Source organism: Pristiophorus japonicus, chromosome 2, assembly GCF_044704955.1.
Source record: "Pristiophorus japonicus isolate sPriJap1 chromosome 2, sPriJap1.hap1, whole genome shotgun sequence".
Lineage (NCBI taxonomy): Eukaryota > Metazoa > Chordata > Chondrichthyes > Pristiophoridae > Pristiophorus > Pristiophorus japonicus.
In genome coordinates this window covers 210,947,166-210,968,885 of record NC_091978.1, presented here as the reverse complement: position 1 = coordinate 210,968,885, position 21,720 = coordinate 210,947,166, and the positions used below count along the sequence as shown (strand labels likewise).

The 21,720-nt window shown below is 44.9% G+C and overlaps 1 protein-coding gene across 3 annotated transcripts in view; it reads right to left on the bottom strand.

Annotated features, from left to right (window-relative positions):
- The window catches only part of tapt1b (transmembrane anterior posterior transformation 1b), a 253,864-nt gene that overhangs the window by 216,310 nt on the left and 15,834 nt on the right, over positions 1-21,720 (bottom strand). For all 3 annotated transcript variants that reach the window (XM_070870858.1, XM_070870861.1, XM_070870863.1), the window contains exon 2: positions 10,576-10,706. In XM_070870858.1, the coding sequence (XP_070726959.1) occupies positions 10,576-10,706 (131 nt within the window). The remainder of the gene's footprint in view (positions 1-10,575; positions 10,707-21,720) is intronic.

Sequence of the window (21,720 nt, the reverse complement as noted above, 5' to 3'; positions counted from 1 at the left end):
CCCCAAATAATAACTTCACGGTGGGGTGGGCAATAATCAAGGGAATAATGGAGGCATGTGAAAAAGGAACAGCAGTAATCATGGGGGATTTTAACCTACATATCGATTGGTCAAATCAAATCGCACGGGGTAGCCTGAAGGAGGAATTCATAGAATGCATACGGGATTGTTTCTTAGAACAGTATGTTACAGAACCTATAAGGGAGCAAGCTATCTTAGATCTGGTCCTCTGTAATGAGACAGGAATAATAAACGATCTCCTCGTAAAAGATCCTCGCGGAATGAGTGATCACAGTATGGTTGAATTTGTAATACAGATTGAGGGTGAGGAAGTAGTGTCTCAAACGAGCGTACTATGCTTAAACAAAGGGGACTACAGTGGGATGAGGGCAGAGTTGGCTCAAGTAGACTGGAAACACAGACTAAACGGTGGCACAATTGAGGAACAGTGGAAGACTTTTAAGGAGCTCTTTCATAGTGCTCAACAAAAATATATTCCAATGAAAAAGGGCGGTAAGAGAAGGGATAACCAGCCGTGGATAACCAAGGAAATTAAGGAGAGTATCAAATTAAAAACCAATGCGTATAAGGTGGTCAAGGTTAGTGGGAAAATAGAAGATTGGGAAAATTTTAAACGACAGCAAAGAATGACTAAGAAAGCAATAAAGAAAGGAAAGATAGATTACGAAAGTAACTTGCGCAAAACATAAAAACAGATAGTAAAAGCTTTTACAGATATATAAAACGGAAAAGAGTGACTAAAGTAAATGTTGGTCCCTTAGAAGATGAGAAGGGGGATTTAATAATGGGAAATGTGGAAATAGCTGAGACCTTAAACAATTATTTTGCTTCGGTCTTCACAGTGGAAGACACAGAAACCATGCCAGAAATTGCTGGTCACAGGAATGTGGGAAGGGAGGACCTGGAGACAATCACTATCACTAGTGGGGTAGTGCTGGACAGGCTAATGGGACTCAAGGTAGACAAGTCCCCTGGTCCTGATGAAATGCATCCCAGGGTATTAAAAAAGAGATGGCGGAAGTTACAGCAGATGCATTCGTTATAATCTACCAAAATTCTCTGGACTCTGGGGAGATACCAGCGGATTGGAAAGCAACTAATGTAACGCCTCTGTTTAAAAAAGGGGGCAGACAAAAGGCAGGTAACTACTGGCCGGTTAGTTTAACATCTGTAGTGGGGAAAATGCTTGAAACTATCATTAAGGAAGAAATAGCGGGACATCTAAATAGGAATAGTGCAATCAAGCAGACGCAGCATGGATTCATGAAGGGTAAATCATGTTTAACTAATTTACTGGAATTCTTTGAGGATATAACGAGCATGGTGGATAGAGGTGTACGGATGGATGTGGTGTATTTAGATTTTCAAAAGGCATTCGATAAGGTGCCACACAAAAGGTTACTGCAGAAGATAAAGGTAAAGGCGGGGTCAGTGGAAATGTATTAGCATGGATAGAGAATTGGCTGGCGAACAGAAAGCAGAGAGTTGGGATAAATGGGTCCTTTTCGGGTTGGAAATCGGTGGTTAGTGGTGTGCCACAGGGATCGGTGCTGGGACCACAACTGTTTACAATATACATAGATGACCTGGAAGAGGGGACAGAGTGTAGTGTAACAAAATTTGCAGATGACACAAAGATTAGTGGGAAAGCGGGTTGTGTAGAGGACACAGAGAGTCTGCAAAGAGATTTAGATAGGTTAAGCGAATGGGCTAAGGTTTGGCAGATGGAATACAATGTCGGAAAGTGTGAGGTCATCCACCTTGGGAAAAAAAACAAAAAAAGGGAATACTATTTGAATGGGGAGAAATTACAACATGCTGCGGTGCAGCGGGACCTGGGGTCATTGTGCATGCATGAATCCCAAACAGTTAGTTTGCAGGTGCAGCAGGTAATCAGGAAGGCGAATGGAATGTTGGCCTTCATTGCAAGAGGGATGGAGTACAAAAGCAGGGAGGTCCTTCTGCAACTGTATAGGGTATTGGTGAGGCCGCACCTGGAGTACTACGTGCAGTTTTGGTCGCCTTACTTAAGGAAGGATATACTGGCTTTGGAGGGGGTACAGAGACGATTCACTAGGCTGATTCCGGAGATGAGGGGCTTACCTTATGATGATAGATTGAGTAGACTGGGTCTTTACTCGTTGGAGTTCAGAAGGATGAGGGGTGATCTTATAGAAACATTTAAAATAATGAAAGGGATAGACAAGATAGAGGCAGAGAGGTTGTTTCCACTGGTTGGGGAGACTAGAACTAGGGGGCACAGCCTCAAAATACGGGGGAGCCAATTTAAAACCGAGTTGAGAAGGAATTTCTTCTCCCAGAGGGTTGTGAATCTGTGGAATTCTCTGCCCAAGGAAGCAGTTGAGGCTAGCTCATTGAATGTATTCAAGTCACAGATAGATAGATTTTTAACCAATAAGGGAATTAAGGGTTATGGGGAGCGGGCGGCTTAGTGGAACTGAGTCCACGGCCAGATCAGCCATGATCTCGAGGGGCTAGATGTACTCCTGTTCCTAATTCTTATGTTCTTATGTTCTTATTTAGACAGGCTGTGAAAATTCAGACACCAAGTCAGAGATGCTACGTGAGTGGGAGCATGTTGCATTAAGTCATCAATCAACTTGACATTTTAGGACCTTTGGGTAGCGAGCCAATTAAAAGGTTAAAAGACTATTAATTGAGCCAATAAGGTCAAAGAAGGCAAGTTCTTTTCTGTAAATTGATCCAGGTATAAGTACAGCCATTTTGACCATGTGGTCTCAGAAGGACAAAGACCTGGCTTAAAGCCAAGAGCTTGTTGCTGTCTGCCAAAATAAAGTGACATTGGCCCCAAGTTTCCACATGATTTGCTCCTGATTTTTAGGAGCAACTGGTGTAGAACGGAGTATCTTAGAAATCGGAATTCTAGTTTTCTGCAGTTCTAGTCAGGTAGAACAGTTTCACTTTGGAACTGAATTTTTTTTTCAAAAGGGAGCGTGTCCGGCCACTGACGCCTGATTTGAAAGTTTCCACAGTGAAAACATACTCCAAACTAACTTAGAATGGAGCAAGTGAAGATTTTTGTAGGCTTGAAAATGCAACATGCTCCCACTCACGTAGCATCTCTGACTTGGTGTCTGAATTTTCACAGCCTGTCTAAATAAGAACATAAGAACATAAGAATTAGGAACAGGAGTACATCTAGCCCCTCGAGATCATGGCTGATCTGGCCGTGGACTCAGCTCCACTAAGCCGCCCGCTCCCCATAACCCTTAATTCCCTTATTGGTTAAAAATCTATCGATCTGTGATTTGAATACATTCAATGAGCTAGCCTCAACTGCTTCCTTGGGCAGAGAATTCCACAGATTCACAACCCGCTGGGTGAAGAAATTCCTTCTCAACTCGGTTTTAAATTGGCTCCCCCGTATTTTGAGGCTGTGCCCCCTAGTTCTAGTCTCCCCGACCAGAGGAAACAACCTCTCTGCCTCTATCTTGTCGATCCCTTTCATTATTTTAAATGTTTCTATAAGATCACCCCTCATCCTTCTGAGCTCCAACGAGTAAAGACCCAGTCTACTCAATCTATCATCATAAGGTAACCCCCTCATCTCCGGAATCAGCCTAGTGAATCGTAATGAATCTTCCCAATCTATCATAGCCAATTCATTCCTCATACCTTCGTAGTTTCCTTTGTTTCGATTTCGGACCCTAGTTTCGGATTGGACTACTTCACTTTCTATCTTAATAAGAAATTCAATCATGTAGCCTGTTCCCTAGTAGGCTCCTCAATATACTGGTGTAAAAAACCATCTCGTACACACTCCAGGAATTTATCTGCCACAGTATTATTACTAATTTGGTTTGGCCAGTCCATATGTGGATTAAAGTCACCTACAATTACTGTAGTATCCTTGCTACATGCATCTCTAATTTCCTGTATGATGCCGTTCCCTACACTACCACTACTGTTTGGAGGCGTATAGACAACTCCCACCAATGTTTTCTGCCCCTTGGTGCTCCTTAGCTCCACCCAGGCTGATTCTACATCTTGATTTTCTGAGCCAATATCCTTTCTCACTGTTGCTCGGATTTCATCCTTTACTAACAACGCCACACCACCCCCTCTTCCTTTTTGCCTGTCCTTCCTAAATATCGAATATTCTTGGATATTCACTTCCCAACCCTGGTCACACTGCAACCATGTCTCCGTAACTGCAAATAGATCGTATCCATTTACATCTATTTGCGCTGTTAATTCGTCTACCTTATTACAGATGCTTCGTGCATTCAGATACAATGCTTTTAAATTTGGCTTTTTAAAATTATTAGACATCTTAACTTATTTTGTACTATAGCCCTATTTGTCTTATCGCTATTTTTTCTAACCTGGGCCCTATTTGCTAGTGTACTCTTTTGTTTGTATGCTCTGACCCTTCCTGACATAATCTGGTTATCCTTACCACAATCACTTTTCTGCATTGCTTCCTTTTCTTTTCTCTTTAGCATTCTAGGTGTGTTATGTATGTAAACTTGTATATACCTTGTACAGCCACCAGAGGGTTCATCCCCTGGAGTCCCAAGAGATCCCACAATCCCTTGGAAGTACAGGTACTTAAGGAGGCCTCACAGGCTGGAGGGGCACCCTGGAGACCTGCAATAAAAGACTAAGGTCTCACTTTACTTTGAGCTCACAGTATCCAGTCAGACTCTTTATTCATATATAACAAGATTGCTCTCCACTGCAACCGTCCTCCCCTGCGCCCCCCCTCCCCCACCCACCCCTTTATTTGGTTTAAAGCTCTGTCTACCTCCCTCGTTAGTCGGTTTGCTAGAACTCTGGTCCCAGCATAGTTCAGATGTAGTCCGTCCCCACGGAACAGCTCTCTCTTTCCCGAGTATTGGTGCCAGTGCCCATGAATCGAAACCCACTTCTCCCACACCAACCTCCGAGCCACGCATTCATCTCCCTGATTCTATTCTCCCTATGCCAATTTGCTCATGGCTCAGGTAATAATGCAGAGATTATTACCTTTCTGGTTCTGCTTTTCAATTTAGTCCCTAGCTGTTCAAACTCTCAGCAGAATCTCTTTTAGTCCTATCTTTGTCATTGGTGCCTACGTGTACCATGACAACTGGAGCCTCCCCCTCCCACTCCAAGTTCTTCTCCAGCCAGATGTCGTCCTTTACCCTAGCACCAGGTAGGCAACACAGCCTTCGGGACGCATGCTCTCGGCTGCAGAGAACCCTATCTAGTCCCCTAACTATACTGTCCCCTACTACAACCACCTGCCTTTTTACTCCCCCCAATTGAATGGCTTTCTGCATCACTGTGCCTTGGTCAGTCTGCTCATCCAACCCACAGTCTGCACACTTGTCCACAAGGGTTACAAGAACCTCAAATCTATTGGACAAGTGCATGGACTGAGGCTCCTGCAATACTATCTCCTGGATGCCCGTACCTTCCTCACTCGCAGTCACACCCTCCTGTCCCTGACCACGTGTCAATTCTGAAGTATTTAATCGAGAGGATGTGGCTGCCTCCTGGTGCAAAAGGTCCAGGTAACTTTCTCCTTCCCTGATGTCTCGCAATGTTTGCAGCTCGGACTCCAGCTCCTCAACTCGGAGCCGAAGTTCGTTGAGCTGCAGACACTAACTGCAGATGTAGTCGCCCTGCATTGTTACCTCTGGTATCCCCCAAGGATCTATCCTTGACCCCCTCTTATTTCTCATCTACATGTTGCCCCTTGGCGACATCATCCGGAATCAAACCGTCAGTTTCCACATGTATGCTGATGACACCCAGCTTTACCTCACTACCATATCTCTCGACCCTTCCACAGTCTCTAAATTGTCAGACTGCTTGTCCGACATCCAGTTCTGGATGAGCAGAAATGTTCTCCAATTCAATAATGGAAAGACCGAAGCCATTGTTTTCAGTCCCCGCCATGAGCTCCGTTCCCTAGCCACTGACTCCATCCCGCTCCCTAACATCTGTTTGAGGCTGAACCAGACTGCTCGCAACCTTGGTGCTTTCGACCATATGTCTGCAGCAGAACTAAGTCTGCCTATTTCCACCTCCGTAACATCACCTGTCTCTGTCCTTGACTCAGCTCATCCCGCAGCTGAAGACTTCATCCATGCTTTTGTTACCTCGAGACCTGACTTTTCCAACGCAGTCCTGGCTGGCCTCCCACATTCTACCTTATGTAAACTAGAGGTAATCCAAAACTCAGCTGCCTGTGTCCTAACCCGCACCCAGCACTCCTGTGCTCGCTGACCTGCATTAGCTCCCGGTTAAATAACGCCTCGATTTCAAAATTCTCATTCTGGTTTTCAAATCCCTCTATGGCCTTGCCCCTTCTATCTCTGTAATCACTTCCAGCCCCACAACCCCCCGAGATATCGGCGCTCGTCTAATTCTGCCCTCTTGAGCAATCCGGATTATAATTGCTCAACCATTGGTGGCCGTGCCCTCTGTTGTCTAGGCCTCAAGCTCTGGAATTCCCTGCCTAAACCTCTCCGTCTCTCTTTCTTCCTTCAAGGTACTCCTTAAAATCTACCTCTTTGACCTAGCTTTGGGTCACCTGTCCTAATTTCTCTTTATGTGGCTCGGCGTCAAACCTTTTATCTCAATATTCCTGTGAAGTGCCTTGGGACGTTTCACTACGTTAAAGGCGTTATATAAATACAGGTTGTTGTTGTTGAAGAACCACTTGCGTAAATTTGGCCTCCACTGTCACGCACCATGCCCTTAACTTACGATCCACTTTCCACTCTTCTCTTCATGGGTAGATGACTAGAGGCCAGGGTACTCTCAATCTTCTTCCCTATTCTGCTCCTATCCATTTCCTTAAAAGAATCTGGGCTACAAATTGCCCTCCGCCCTATTGGGGCGGATAATTCGAATTAAATGAAAGCTCTCCACCCGAATCCATAGGGTGGAGGAGAGAGGGAAATTGGCCTCTAACTTTTTGAAATCGTTGCGGTGGTATTTAGGGCGGCTATAGGGCGGAAGTGCGCCGGAAGCAAGGGCGGAAGGCACGCGTTGACGCGTAGCAATGTCGCTTTTCCTCAAATAGTTTTGAAAACAATTGAGCAACAACTACTCAATGCTAAAGAAAAATATTCCATCAGAGAGAATAATACTGATGCTTCCAGGAAAATAGGACACTTCAAGTACCAACACTTCAAGTGCTGACTGCACAATCTGCATTTAAACAGAGTCACAGGGTTGGGCGCAAAAAAAATCAGAGTTGGCCGACAATTAAAATAAAACGCCGGCCACGGCAGCGTGCCCTCCCATTTCAGGGTAGATGCGCCGCCCAGCCAATGGCAGCTTCCGCCGAGAAAAGCTGTGGGGGGCACCAAGCGGCGGCGCCTCCACTCCTGCGGGACCAAAAGGGGTCGCCGCTGGGTGGTAAGGGGTCGACGCGTACCCGTTTTTGCCGCCTCCAGCCCAGAGGCAATTTCAGATGGGTCAGACCATCCGCCTGCCTCCCATCGGAAAGGCGTTACCGTCCCATTAGAGGCGGTAATGGACCTTAAAGAGGGGGGCAATTTTGGCCCCTCTTTATTTTAATTTTAAAAATCAACTTGTCTATTTTTCTTTATAAAGAGATCAAATTAGCATGAGGCAAGATACTCTGCTTCTCTTACTGCCTCAGAGGCATCAGCAAGTAGAAGATTTACTGTTAAAACAGGCAAGATAATTAAAAGGTTTTCTGTTTGGTTCATGGTTCATGGTTCAAAATGCATCACTTTTTTAGATAAGGATCTATTGGGATAAGGGAAACACTCTTGGCTTAATATACTTTCTAAAGTTTATAGAACACAAAACTACAAGAGGTGAATATTTCAGTGCACTTTAAGAGCACACACAACCTCAAAAATTATGACCTTTACCTGAGAAAAGTTTTTGAAGTTGTCTTCTAGCTTTTCCTCAAACAGTTTTGAAAATAATTGAGCAACAACTACTCAATGCTAACATAGAAACATAGAAAATAGGTGCAGGAGTAGGCCATTCGGCCCTTTGAGCCTGCACCACCATTCAATAAGATCATGGCTGATCATTCACCTCAGAACCCCTTTCCTGCTTTCTCTCCATTCCCATTGATCCCTTGAGCCGTAAGGGCCATATCTAACTCTCCCTTGAATATATCCAATGAGCTGGCATCAACAACTCTCTGCGGCAGGGAATTCCATAGGTTAACAACTCTCTGAGTGAAGAAGTTTCTCCCCATCTCAGTCCTAAATGGCTTACCCCTTATCCTTAGACTGTGACCCTTGGTTCTGGACTTCCCCAACATCGGGAACATTCTTCCTGCATCTAACCTGTCCAGTCCCGTCAGAATTTTATATGTTTCTATGAGATCCCCTCTCATCCTTCTAAACTCCAGTGAATACAGGCCAAGATGATCCTGTCTATTCTCATATGTCAGTCCTGCTATCCCGGAAATCAGACTGGTGAACCTTCGCTGCACTCCCTCAATAGCAAGAACATCCTTCCTCAGATTAGGAGGCAAAAACTGAACACAATATTCCAGGTGAGGCCTCACTGAGGCCCTGTACAACTGCAGTAAGATCTCCCTGCTCCTATACTCAAATCCCCTAGCTATGAAGGCCAACATACCATTTGCCTTCTTCACCGCCTGCTGCACCTGCATGCCAACTTTCAATGACTGATGTACCATGACACCCAGGTCTCGTTGCACCTCCCCTAAAGAAAAATATTCCATCAGAGAGAACAATACTGATGCTTCCAGCAAAATAGGACACTTCAATATCAACACGTCAAGTACTGACTGCACAATCTGCATTTAAACAGAGTCACAGGGTTGGGCAAAATTATCAAGTCCAAGTCATGCTTTTGGGAGAGGCCGAGACCTTCAAACAAAAACTTCAATACAGGCATTAAAAGACACAAAAGGCAAATCAATAGATAGATTTAATTGCGTCACTGTGAAATGTTTTTGTTTTGTTTATTTCAAAGCTAATTTTAAACATATATTTTAGTTGCAGAGAAAAAAATGTAATTAACTTTTTTTTTTAGGAATAATTTTGAGTGATTTGTAGGGAAAAATTAATACAGATCATGTCGTGAGACGTTACAAGATAAGTGATCAGATTATCAGAAGTCATACAGCACCACCTTGGTTACAAGGAAATAGAACTGGCAATTGCAACAGGAAAGTGGGGACATTTTAACTTAACATTGGAATTTCTTTCAGAAAAGATTACTGAGCGATTTTCAATAGCGCTGACGCAAGTACCAATTTTAATATATTCCGGCACAGGCTCGATGGACCAAATGGCCACCTTATGTGTTATAACTATTCTATGATTCTATACTGATAAATAGTAGACATCCAATTATTGACTCCTCAAAAGGAAAAATAAATATCGGTATCTAATGCTAAGGTTTTTTTTTGCAGAATACAGTTACCGTTTTGGGTACAATTGGCAATCCGGGCGCAAATTGCGTTAGTTTTCCCGAAATTAATTTTCTGTTCACTCATTTGCATAATCCTAAATGTAAAATCATCCGTGAACCAGCAAAATTTGGCAAAAACACTACTCCTATATATTACATACACTCTGGATTAATATATTCGAGAATTCCAAACCATCTCCAAGATTCAGAAAACACCAGCTGTTACCCCTGAAAACTGTTGCCTGGAATTTTTGGATTTGAATAACTGTCAACTACATTTGATAATAACAGAATGTCAAACATACAATCTACATTTGTATGAAAGTAACTTGGCTGCTCCCTCAAGATTTTCAGATAGCCAAATGAAACTTGAAACATTTCTCAGTCAAGTTGAGTTCAAGATTCTGCATCTAGGTTTTAAATTCCTTACGCATTATGACTGATTTAAAGGACAGCAATAAAGCCAAAACTATAGTAAAGACATTTAATTTGTGTCACTAAATGATTTCTGTTTAAATATACTTGCATCTTCAGTCACTAAAATGTGACTTTGTTTCTAATCAATGATTGAAAGAGAACTAGCATAAAGGTTAAAAGTATTGCTGAATTTCTAACTGTTAATTCATTCAGTAGTTGACAATTACTTGTACATCCGCAAGTTTATACAACTATCACTAGTATACACCATGTAAATTTTACAATACAGCAACCATTATTGAAAAATGGCAGTACTACATGAACTTTGTAACTTCTGATCATGGCATTTTTAATGCTGTGTAAGGAAAAAGTTGCAAGATCATTGTAAAAGGACTGAACATGGCTGCAAATACTGGTTACGTTTGTGTCCATTATAAATTGCAGTGGAGTAGATTATAGCAATAATCTTTAACAGATAGTCAGGTTATAATAAAATGCGGTTGACACCACCCTTCCTCCTCCCAAGTTAAAAATATTGATAGACAGCTAAATAAGATAATTCCTATTTAGACTATTGTATATTTTTGTACAGTTGGTCACTTTCTTACCGTGTACTTGAAAGTATTCTACACTTCTAGTGTGTGATAAATAACAAGTAAAAGCAAACAAAAATGTTAAGGCAGAGTCAAATTTAGTCCACAAACCTACAAAAGTAAAGAACCGTACCTTTTCCAGTTCTCGAGGAATTCGCAAACATGTGTACACTCTCTCCCTCCTTTCTTTGTACTTGGCTTCATTGTGTTCCAAAAGATAGCCTCGTGTCAATTCAGCACTAATAAATCTCAGCAGGGACAAATCTATACAGAAAAGATGTTAAAAATAGGCATTATAAATGTTACCATTCCTCCCTCAAGAAACACCAAAGTGATTAACTAGTCAATCATCATATTTGCTGGACTTACTGACCTTGCTAATACAAAACTATCAGGTTTTTGCCGAACTAACAGTAATTGCAATTTGAAAATAATTTATTGCTTGTAAAGCAGTTTGATTTCAGAAGATACAAGATGCTATATAAATGAGGGTTAAGCTTTCTTAAAGAAAACTTAAATAATTTCAACCAATATTTAATCTTAAAAGGAAAATCCCATACTACAAAATATTATTAACACTGCTTCAAGAAATGGAGAGGCTACCATTTGATTTGGTCCAAAAAAAAAACATTAATCATACTCTTCAATGGGGGGGCGGGGTAAGAAGAGCACAGGCAATGTCTAAAATACTAATCAGACAACATTTCTGACAAGAACTATGGCAGTTACTTTCACAAAAGAACATAGATGATTATCTAAAGTGCCTGCTATTGACAGAATCAATTTGTAAATCAAGTGCTTAAGACACTCAAGTTTATTGCTGTGGGGTAAAACTATTAATCACTAGGTAACAGGTCATCACAGTAAGTATCGAAAACAAACTGCTCAATACACCCAAAGCCAGAGATAATGCACAGAAGAATTAATCACTCCTATTCCACAGGCAAGACCACTGAACTATACAGATTCATTTAAACTGACAATCTATAACATCAGTAATTAGTTCAGCACTGATATAGATGCAATGAACCTGGACCTATGCAAGTGGTCATTAATGTGAAAAGTTATTAATACCAGACTACAATTGCTTGGAGTTTTTTTTTACAATAATACTGTCAAATATGTTCATTCCATTTATTTTATTTGCTGCTGGGATGTGGCCATCACTAGCAAGGCCAGCATTTATTGCCCATCCCTAACTGTCCTTGAGAAGGTGATAGTAAACTGCCTTCTTGACTGCTGCAGTCATGTGGTGAAGGTACTCACAGTGCTGTGAGGGAAGGGGTTTCAGGATTTTGACCCGGCTGCAATGATAGAACGGTGATATATTTCCAAGTCAGGATTGTGTGCGACTTGGAGGGGAACTCGGAGGTGATGGTGTTCCCATGTGCCTGCTGCCCTTATCCTTCGAGATGGTAGAAGTTGCCGATTTGGGAGGTGCTATTGAAGAAGACGACGAGTTGCTGCGGTGCATCTTGTAGATGGTACACACTGTGACCACCGTACGCCGGTGGTAGAGGGAGTGAATGTTGAAGGTGGTAAATGGGGCGCCAATCAAGTGGACTGCTTTATCCTGGATGGTGTCGACCTTCTTGAGTATGGATGGAGCTACACTCATCCAGGCAAGTGAAAAGTATTCAATCATATTCCTGTCTTATGCCTTGTAGATGGTGGAAAGGCTTTGGGGAGTCAGGAGGTGAGACACTTGCCACAGAATACTCAGCCTCTGACTTGCTCTTGTAGCCACAGTATTTATGTGGCTGGTCCAGTTAAGTTTCTGGTCAATGGTGACCCCCAGGATGTTGATGCTGAGGGACTGGGCGATGGTACTGTCATTGAATGTCAAGTGGTGGTGCTTAGACTCTCTCTTGTTGGAGACAGTCATTGCGTGGCACGTGTGTGATATTAAGATTTAGATTAACCAAAAATTATCAATATTAAAACATGGAAACAAAAAAAAACTACACATGCTATAAATCTAAAAGAAAAAGCAGAAAATGTAGCACTGAGCAAGTCAATCAGCATTTGTAGAGAGAACAGAACATATGAGGTAAGGTTTCGGATGTAGACTCTGTTAGAACATTAGTACACAAATTATACCTCACAAAAAAAGTACAATCCTCATTAAGCTTGTTAGTCCCCCAGTCACCAATATGTCTATCAAGTTGGTCAATACATAATCCATGTAAAGGTGAATTTACACTTCAGATTTGGAGACAAAAAGCAGTTCCTTTTTCACATCAACATTAAACTTGCACTGAAAATATAGAGATGGGTTCAACCTGACTCCAGAGTGCAGCAGTGGGCATCATATGGATTGCAATTCCACTGTGGTGTCAAACTTTGTTTACCAATACATCTGACAATTATTTAAATATTTAGAGTATGGACTCTCCCTCTCTTCTTTCCCAATAGTTCAAAATCTAAAGGCTTGATTTTTGGCTTCTGTGATTTCAGCGCGTTAATGGCAGCAAGGCAGTTCTGGGGCCACCTGGGAAAAGTTTGCACCCTCGTTTGAAAAATTCGCCAAAAAAAGAGGTTGGATGATATGGGGCGCAAAATCAGGCATAACACCAGGAGGTTTTTGCACCCCAGCTTAAAAAAGTTTTAAAATTCACGCATGAGCAGGCGCGTTTACATTTGCCTGGGTGCAGATGGTGCTTCAGGGCGCAGTGATTTCCTTTGCGCGTGCGCAGATGGCCCGGCCCACTTCCAACACAGCGGGAGAGATGGCATAGGAAGAGAGCAGGCAGCATGCAAGGCGATTCTCTCCAGCGACCGCTGAGGCATTAGTGCAGGCCATTGAGAGGGGGTGGCTTGTGCTCCATCTGGTTGGTGGAAGGAGGCCATTGCCCAACAGCTTTAGGAGAATTTGGAGGGGGATTGCCAGTGGGTCTCAGTGGCAGACACGATGGCTAGAACTGGCACACAATGCGGCAAGAAGTTCAATGACCTCATGAGGGTCGTCAGGGTGAGTACCCTTCACATTTATGTAGGCCTGCCATGCTTGCAAGATCACTGTCTCACAATGTTAAGTCTTTGATGCAGCTGGCCCTTCGCAGTGTGTTACAGGCCATGGTGTGGGTTGTTAACTAGCAGAGGCTCACTTCTCCAGCCATTCCATCTGCATTCAGGATGCATGTACCCTCTTGGCCCCTAATCATTATCAACCCTCCTCGCACTCCACTTCCACTGTTGATATGCATTGTCCAAACATCACCCCGAGCTGCTATGCTACTTGGCCCTCACCTCCTCCCAGTCTTTGAAAACCCTCAAGTCAACAGCCACACAGATTGATCTGAACACATTTGCACATCCACACAGTGGCAGCTATTGAACTATGGAAGGCACTTGTGGCACAAGAGGAAGTGGACCCTTACTGAACCCTTTTTTTTTGCTTTTATTGCAGGCCAAGATTTTCCATAATAGAAGGGAGCAACTTCGTATTGGAGACAGACAGCCGGAACTGCTGGAGCATACAGAGGTAGAGCAGCCAGTGTCAGCCCTCATGGGTATCCCAGTTCACACAGTGGCTAGGGGGCGATGTTGAGCCCCCTTTGGGTAGTGACGGTATATGAATGGAACTTGCGACTTATGTGTATTCCTTGATTCCTGATATCTCGTGGCCTAGCCCCTTTACATATACATGTCCAATGCCACCTTGCTGTTATCACCCTGCCCCCTCCCCTGCTGCCAACCACATGTCTGCTGTTTTGTGCTTATAGATGACCAACCAGAATCGTCAGCCTTCCCATGAGCCATTGATATCTGGTCGCAGGGCAGATGATGGGAGAGGGAATGATAGTCTGCTGCCAGAGCGTCAGAGCCCACTGTCGCACTGTGTGGAGACACAACATCAGGGGACGAAGGAGACTTCGAGGGGTTGTGAACTCTGAGGCTCCTGGCCCCAGTGGCCTACAGCAATGCTGAGCGTGAGGGGCACAGTAGTCCTGCTCAAGAACAGGCAGACGTGGACCTGGACTTGGTGGCAATGTCCAGGGAGAACACAAAAATGCACCGCAAGCTCAGGGGTGCATTGGCGAGGATCCCCCAGAGCACAGACAAACTTGCTGAGAGTGTGGCGGAGGTCACCTCATGCAATGCCCGTGCATCAGAGGGCTCCAGCAAGCTCATCCTCAGCCGCTCAGAGGCAGATGGGCTCCAGCAGCGACAGTGGCATTCCAGAGTGTGTGGCACGTGCCATGGGGGAAGTTACAGCAGCGATCACATCGCAGGCAGCAGCTACGTTCCAGCTTGGTAATGTCATGCGGTCACTGATTCCTGCCATCCTCTCGGTCTTCCCCACTGTCCAATGGGGAAGTGATGGTGCCGATGCAGGCCATCAAGTTGTGGTGACACATCGTGCTCTGGATGCTGAAGCTCAGCTCCGTGCGCGTGTCATTGGTTATCAGGAAATGGAAGGTGCTGTCCTTCCTCAACATGACAGCATTCCGGCTCCCACCACGAACTCTCTCACCACGCACCTTACGCGGTCCACACCCAAGCCATCAGAGACTGGTGCCGCCGATGCTGTGGCACAGCAGTCCGCAGCCGGGCCTTCCAGGCCCAGAGCTGGTCCAGGGCGTCCTCCTAGGCCATCTGCACCATCTGGCCCACCAACTCCGCAGCCCTCAAGCAGCCTTGTTGTAGGCACCAGGCCTCATTGAGGAGGCACAGCAGGCATGGGAGGGGGATGAAGGGAAGGGGTGGGAAAGCTCAGGGTAAGTCCCTTTAAGGGGTGTGAGAACGTTGTGGAGATGCCCTCATGTATTGTGATGACACTTGTAAATAGTTCAGTTGAAGTAATCAAATGCATTGTTCTTGAGTGCCTTGCAGCAGAACGCTGTTGATTGAATTGTTTTGTTTTGTTGTGGGGGGGGGGGGGGGGATTGTTTGTTATTTTGTAAGAATAAATTTTCACTTTGACCGTTTGCCACTGGCGTCGTGTGTATCATTCCAAAGTTCACTGGAGATGTGCCTTTATGGTGGCACATAGCATGGTCAGTTTTAGCTGCATCCCTCAGCTTCCTCCATTCAAGCAAACCTGTTCATTATGAGCTGGTGACGCACGTCTCTTGGTCCGGCAGCATCCTGATGCAGCCTTCCCTGTAGATGGGGAGGCTGTGCAATCGGGCCTTGCCAGGCTCCTCTTCATCGTCCTCCTCCTCCTCCTCCTGAGGTGGGCCTGCAATCCCCACTGGCAATGCCCCTTCATGATGGCCAATTTGTGCGGCATGTAGCACACGACAATGAATTCAGAGTCCTGTTGAGAGGAGTATTGAAGGCTGCCTCTAGAGAGGTCCAGACATCAGAAGCGCTGCTTGAGCATCCCAATTGTCTGTTTGATGATGTTGTGGGTGGCTGCATGGCTCATTGTCACGCTCCTCAGCTTCTGTAGTGGAGTTGCAGAGGGGGGTCATGAGCCAGGTGGCTAAGCAGTGTCCTTTGTCCCCAAGCAGCCAGTCACACCCTTCCCTTCAGCACGGAAACATTTGTTATATGAAAACAACATGTGTACTCCGTGGATAGCAGGCATTCACTGTGAGGATGTGTTGATTATGGTCGCACACCAGCTGCACGTTTCGGGAGTGGTATCCCTTTCAGTTTCTGAATACCTCTGCGTTGTGGAATAGTGCTCGCAAGGCCACGTGTGTACAAGCAATGGCTCCTTGAACCCTTCGGGAAGCCTGCAATGCTGCTAAACCCAAATGCCCGCTCATTCTGGTTGTCCCTGCTCATTGGGAACTTTATGAAATCTTTGCGGGTGTACAGAGTCTTTGTGATGTGCCAAATGCAGCGATGTGTAGCGAATTGAGAGATGCTGCATATATCCCTACTGCTGCCTGGAAGGAGCCAGAGGCATAGAAGGCCAGTGCCACAGTCACCTTCACTGCGACGGGCAACGCAGTCCTGTTGGTGCTGGAAGGCTGTATGTCTGCCTGTAGGAGATGGCATATCTCTATAAGCACTTTCTTTCGGAAGTGTAACGGTCTCACATACTGCCTGTAAAGCGATGGGGTGTAAGCCCTCGTCCCCAGACGTCTTTGGCCTCTCCTCATCCGTGGGCCAACATGGCCAAGAGCCCTTCTTCTATCTTGATGCCACCTAGCAATAGCATGGAACATGATACGCTTGCGAACTAGTAATGTCCCCATTAAACTCTATCACTGATGTTGTACTCGAATAGCAGATACAACTGTTGCTTTCAAGATGGAGCTTCACGCAGCGTGATGTGCACAACCGTTGCAGTAAATGTGACCTGCGATGTAGGATCCTTATCCCTCCATTTTAAAAAGGGAGAAAGGGATAGACCGAGTAATTACAGGCCAGTCAGCTTAACCTCAGTGGTGGGAAAATTCCTGAACGACAGAATAAATCTACATTTAGAAAGACATGAATTAATCGGGGATAGTCAGCACAGATTTGTTAAGGGAAGGTCATGTCTGACTAACTTGATTTAATTTTTCAAGGAGGTAACCAAGAGTGTCGACGAGGGCACTGCGTATGATGTAGTGTATATGGATTTTAGCAAAGCTTTTGATAAGGTCCCACATAACAGACTGGTCACGAAAGTAAAAGCCTATGGGATCCAGGGCAAAGTGGCAAGTTGGATCCAAAATTGGCTCAGAGGCAGGAAACAAAGGGTAATGGTTGATGGATGTTTCTGTGACTGGAAGGATGTTTCCTGTGGGGTTCTGCAGGGCTCAGTACTGGGTCCCTTGCTTTTTGTGGTATACATCAATGATCTAGACTTGAATATAGGGAGTATGATTAAGAAGTTTCAGATGATACTAAAATCGGCTGTGTGGTTGATGAAGAAGAAAGCTGCGCACTGCAGGAAGATATCAATCAACTGGTCAGGTGGGCAGAACAGTGGCAAATGGAATTTAATCCAGAGAAGTGTGTGGTAATGCATTTGGGGAGGGCTAACAAGGAAATGGAATATACATTAAGTGGTAGGACACTGAGAAGTGTAGAGGAACAAGGGGACTTGGGAGTGCATGTCCACAGATCCCTGAAGGTAGCAGGCCAGGTAGATAAGGTGGTTAAGAAGGCATATGAAATGCTTGCCTTTATCATCAGCCGAGGCATAGAATTTAACAGTGGGGTGGGGGGGTTATGCTTGAATGTATAAAACACTGGTTAGGCCACAGCTGGAGTATTGCATGCAGTTCTGGTCACTGCATTACAGGAAGGACGTGACTGTACTGGAAAGGGTACAGAGAAGATTTACTAGGATGTTGCCGGGAGTGGAGAATCTTAGCTATGAGGACAGATTGGATAGGCTGGGTTTGTTTTCCTTGGAACAGAGGAGGCTGAGGGGAGACCACATTGAGGTGTATAAAATTATGAAGGGCCTAGATAGAGTGGATAGAAAGGGCCTATTTCCCTTAGCAGAGGGGTCAACAACCAGGGGACATAAATTTCAAGTAATTGGTAGAAGGATTTGAGGGGAAATTTCTTCATGCAGAGAGTTGTGGGGGTCTGGAACTCACTACCTAAAAAGGATGGTAGAGGCAGAAACCCTCACCACATTTAAAAAGTACTTGGATGTGCACTAGATGTGCCATAACCTGCAGGGTTACGAACCAAGAGCTGGAAAGTGGGATTAGGCTGGATAGCCTCTTGTTGGCCGGCACAGACACGATGGGCTGAAATGGCCTCCTTTCGTGCTGTAAACTTCTACGATTCTATGATTAAATTCTCTCACTGAAGTTGTAAAGACACTGCAATGGCAGATAAAACTGCTGCTTTCAAGTCGGAGCTTCACGCAGCATGCTGTGTGCATTGTTGCAGTTAATATGACCTGCGGTGTAGGATCCTCCTCCCTCCATTTAAATGCACTGCAAATACCATATGCTGCACCCTGGGAACGACTGCTTTTTCAGGCATTAGGGGCGGGCGTTAGGGCCTAAGTTTGCATCCGGGGTGCTAGCGGAGGATTGCACGACGACTGATGTCATGATCTCAGTGAAACTAGAGGGCGGGGCAGTAAGTTTTTGCGCCGACGCAAACCCTGAGCCGAATTTACCGACCGGAGGTTAAAAGCTGGATGCCCGCCGTTACGCCTAAAAACACTCTTTACCGCCCCTCCGGGAGCCGAAAATCCAGCCCCAAGTGTGAAGACAGCTCTGCACATAGTGTATTCAAGCAGGCACAGCAGTCACCCCTGGACAGAATAGTTAAAGTCCAGCCAGGCCAGAGCCAAAGCCAAATCAATGTAAATGTTCTGACTAGCTGGAACTCAACCTGCAGTTACACCTCTCACACTGCTGTTGTAATGTAGTGTTGCTTCATGGGTTCTTTGCTTAAGAATTCATTGCAACACATTGCTATTAATAACTAATACAAAAGTAAAATACTGCAGATGCTGGAATCTGGAATAAAAACAGAAAATGTTGGAAATCTCAGTGGGTCAGGCAGCATCTGTGGAGAGAAAGCAGAGTTAACGTTTCTGCTCTACGACCCTTCGTCAGAAGTGGAGTGAAAGAACACATTCTTAACAAGCACTGAAAGGTGAAGGGGAAGAAAGAACAACAGGGAAGGTCTGTGATACAGTGGAAGGCAGGAAAGATTAGAGACAAAAAAGGGATGATGGGCCGAATCGAAATGGTAATGCCAGGAGTTAGAAAAACATTAGTCAAGATAGGATGTGAATGGCGGAATAATGACCAGCTGCCATAAGGAGAAAAAAAGAAACAGGCTCGGGGGGGGGGGGGGAAAGGGAAGAAAGGGAGCCAAAGATTGGCAGCGATTACGCTCTGAAATTGTTGAACTATCAAGAACTAGTTGGTTTATTAGCAAAGGATTAACAATCACACTGCACATGACCAGTTCATCCACCAGGCTCACAACCACCTGCCTCATCGTAGATTCCCTGAACCCAACTGTCTGGGATTTCATTGAGTCTTGAGAACATCACGTGGCTGACTGAGCCACTCCCAACTCAATAGCTCTACCAACCTGTGAGCATACATTACAGCTGGAATGTGCTTTCACTCACCAAATGCAGAATAGATATAAAGTGATTTGGCTCGACACGTATGCTTCACTTAATAAGTATAGCCTCAATCTATCAACAAGAGCTCAACCCAACACATAACAGTTGGCTCCTGGGTGGAGGTAGTTTCACTTTAGTTGGGAATGAATTTGGGTCTTTCCACCCAAATTAAACTCAAAGTTTTCCATCAGTGCAAACTGTTCTGGCTTCTCACCGGCACTAACCTTTAAAGATGACAGCACTTTTAGATAAATATGTGAAGCATTTTCAATACAAACAGAATCTCAAATATTTGTCTTTCGACACAGGTTTTACCAATTCACTACCTGTCAGCATTATTGTTCTAGCAGTTTTTACAAATATGTCCAGTCAGCATATGTAACCAGTTTAAAAAAAAAACTAAAAACAAAAGCAAAATACTGCAGATGCTGGAAATCTGAAATAAAAACAGAAGATTCTGGAAATACTCACCTCTTTCCAAATGCGCTGCTATGACATCCTTAATAATTGATTCCATCATTTTACCCACTACCGATGTCAGGCTGACCGGTCTATAATTCCCTGTTTTCTCTCTCCCTCCTTTTTTAAAAAGTGGGGTTACATTGGCTACCCTCCACTCCATAGGAACTGATTCAGAGTCTATGGAATGTTGGAAAATGACTGTCAATGCATCCACTATTTCCAAGGCCACCTCCTTAAGTACTCTGGGATGCAGTCCATCAGTCCCTGGGGATTTATCGGCCTTCAATCCCATCAATTTCCCCAACACAATTTCCCGACTAATAAGGATTTCCCTCAGTTCCTCCTTCTTACTAGACCCTCTGACCCCTTTTATATCCGGAAGGTTGTTTGTGTCCTCCTTAGTGAATACAGAACCAAAGTACTTCTTCAATTGGTCTGCCATTTCTTTGTTCCCCATTATGACTTCCCCTGATTCTGACTGCAGGGGACCTACGTTTGTTTTTACTAACCTTTTTCTCTTTACATATCTATAGTCCGCCATCAATCGTTAATGCGAGGCAGTTAGCACCCTATTGGCACTGCGAAGGTGCTCATCGGCCCCATCAATGCCACTTTAAGCACTGTGTGCAATGGTTGCAGAACAATGGGACACCTCCAATGAATGTGCAGGCGAGCTACAAACCCTGCAAACCACCACGTTGCAGAGGAAGATCGATCTACAGTGGATCAGGCTGAATTGTAGACTCGTACTGAGGAGGCAGAAGTGTACGGGGTACACACGTTCACTACGAGATGTCCACCAATAATGTTGAAAGTTGAACTGAACGGCAATCCAGTATCTATGGAGCTGGACACGGGGCAAGTCAGTCTATTATGAGTAAAAAGGCCTTCGACAGGCTGTGGGGCAAGAAGGCACACAGGCCCAAGCTCAGCCCCATTCACACCAAATTAAGGACTTACATCAAGGAACTAATCCCTGTAATTGGCAGTGCAGAAATCAAAGTCTCCTATGATAGAACAGTACACGAACCCCCGCTGTGGATAGTACCAGGGGATGGCCCCACGTTGTTTGGCAGAAGCTGGCTGGGAAACATCCGCTGGAACTGGGACGACATCCGAATGCTTTCGTCCGTCGACTATGCCTCATGTACCTAAGTTCTGAGCAAGTTCCCATCGTTGTTCGAGCCAGGCGTCGGAAGCTTCTCAGGGGCGAAGGTGCAGATCCATTTGGTTCCCGGTACGCGACCCATCCAGCACAAGGTTTGGGCGATACCGTACATGATGCGTGAAAAAGTGGAAATTGAGCTGGACAGGCTGCAACGTGAAGGCATCATCGCGCCAGTGAAATTCAACGACTGGGCCAGTCCAATTGTCCTGATACTTAAGGAGGACGGCACGGTTAGAATTTGTGGGGACAATAAAGTAACGATTAACCGTTTTTCGCTGCAGGACCAGTACCCCGCTATCCAAGGCAGTTGACCTATTTGTGACCCTGGCTGGAGTGAAGACATTCACCAAGCTGGACCTGACCTCGGCCTGCACGACGCAGGAGCTGGAGGAGACTTTGAAAGGCCTCACCTGCATCAACACGCACAAAGGTCTGTTTATCTACAACCGGTGCCCGTTCGGGATTCGGTCAGCCGGGGCGATCTTCCAGCGGAACATGGAGAGCCTGCTAAAGTCGGTTCCTTGTGCAATGGTCTTCCAGGACAACATATTGGTTACAGGTCCGGATGCTACTGCGCAAGGAAGATGACTGGGTAAGGGGGAATTCACAAGGGGCTGCCTTTAAGCAAGCCAGAAATCTGTTGTGTT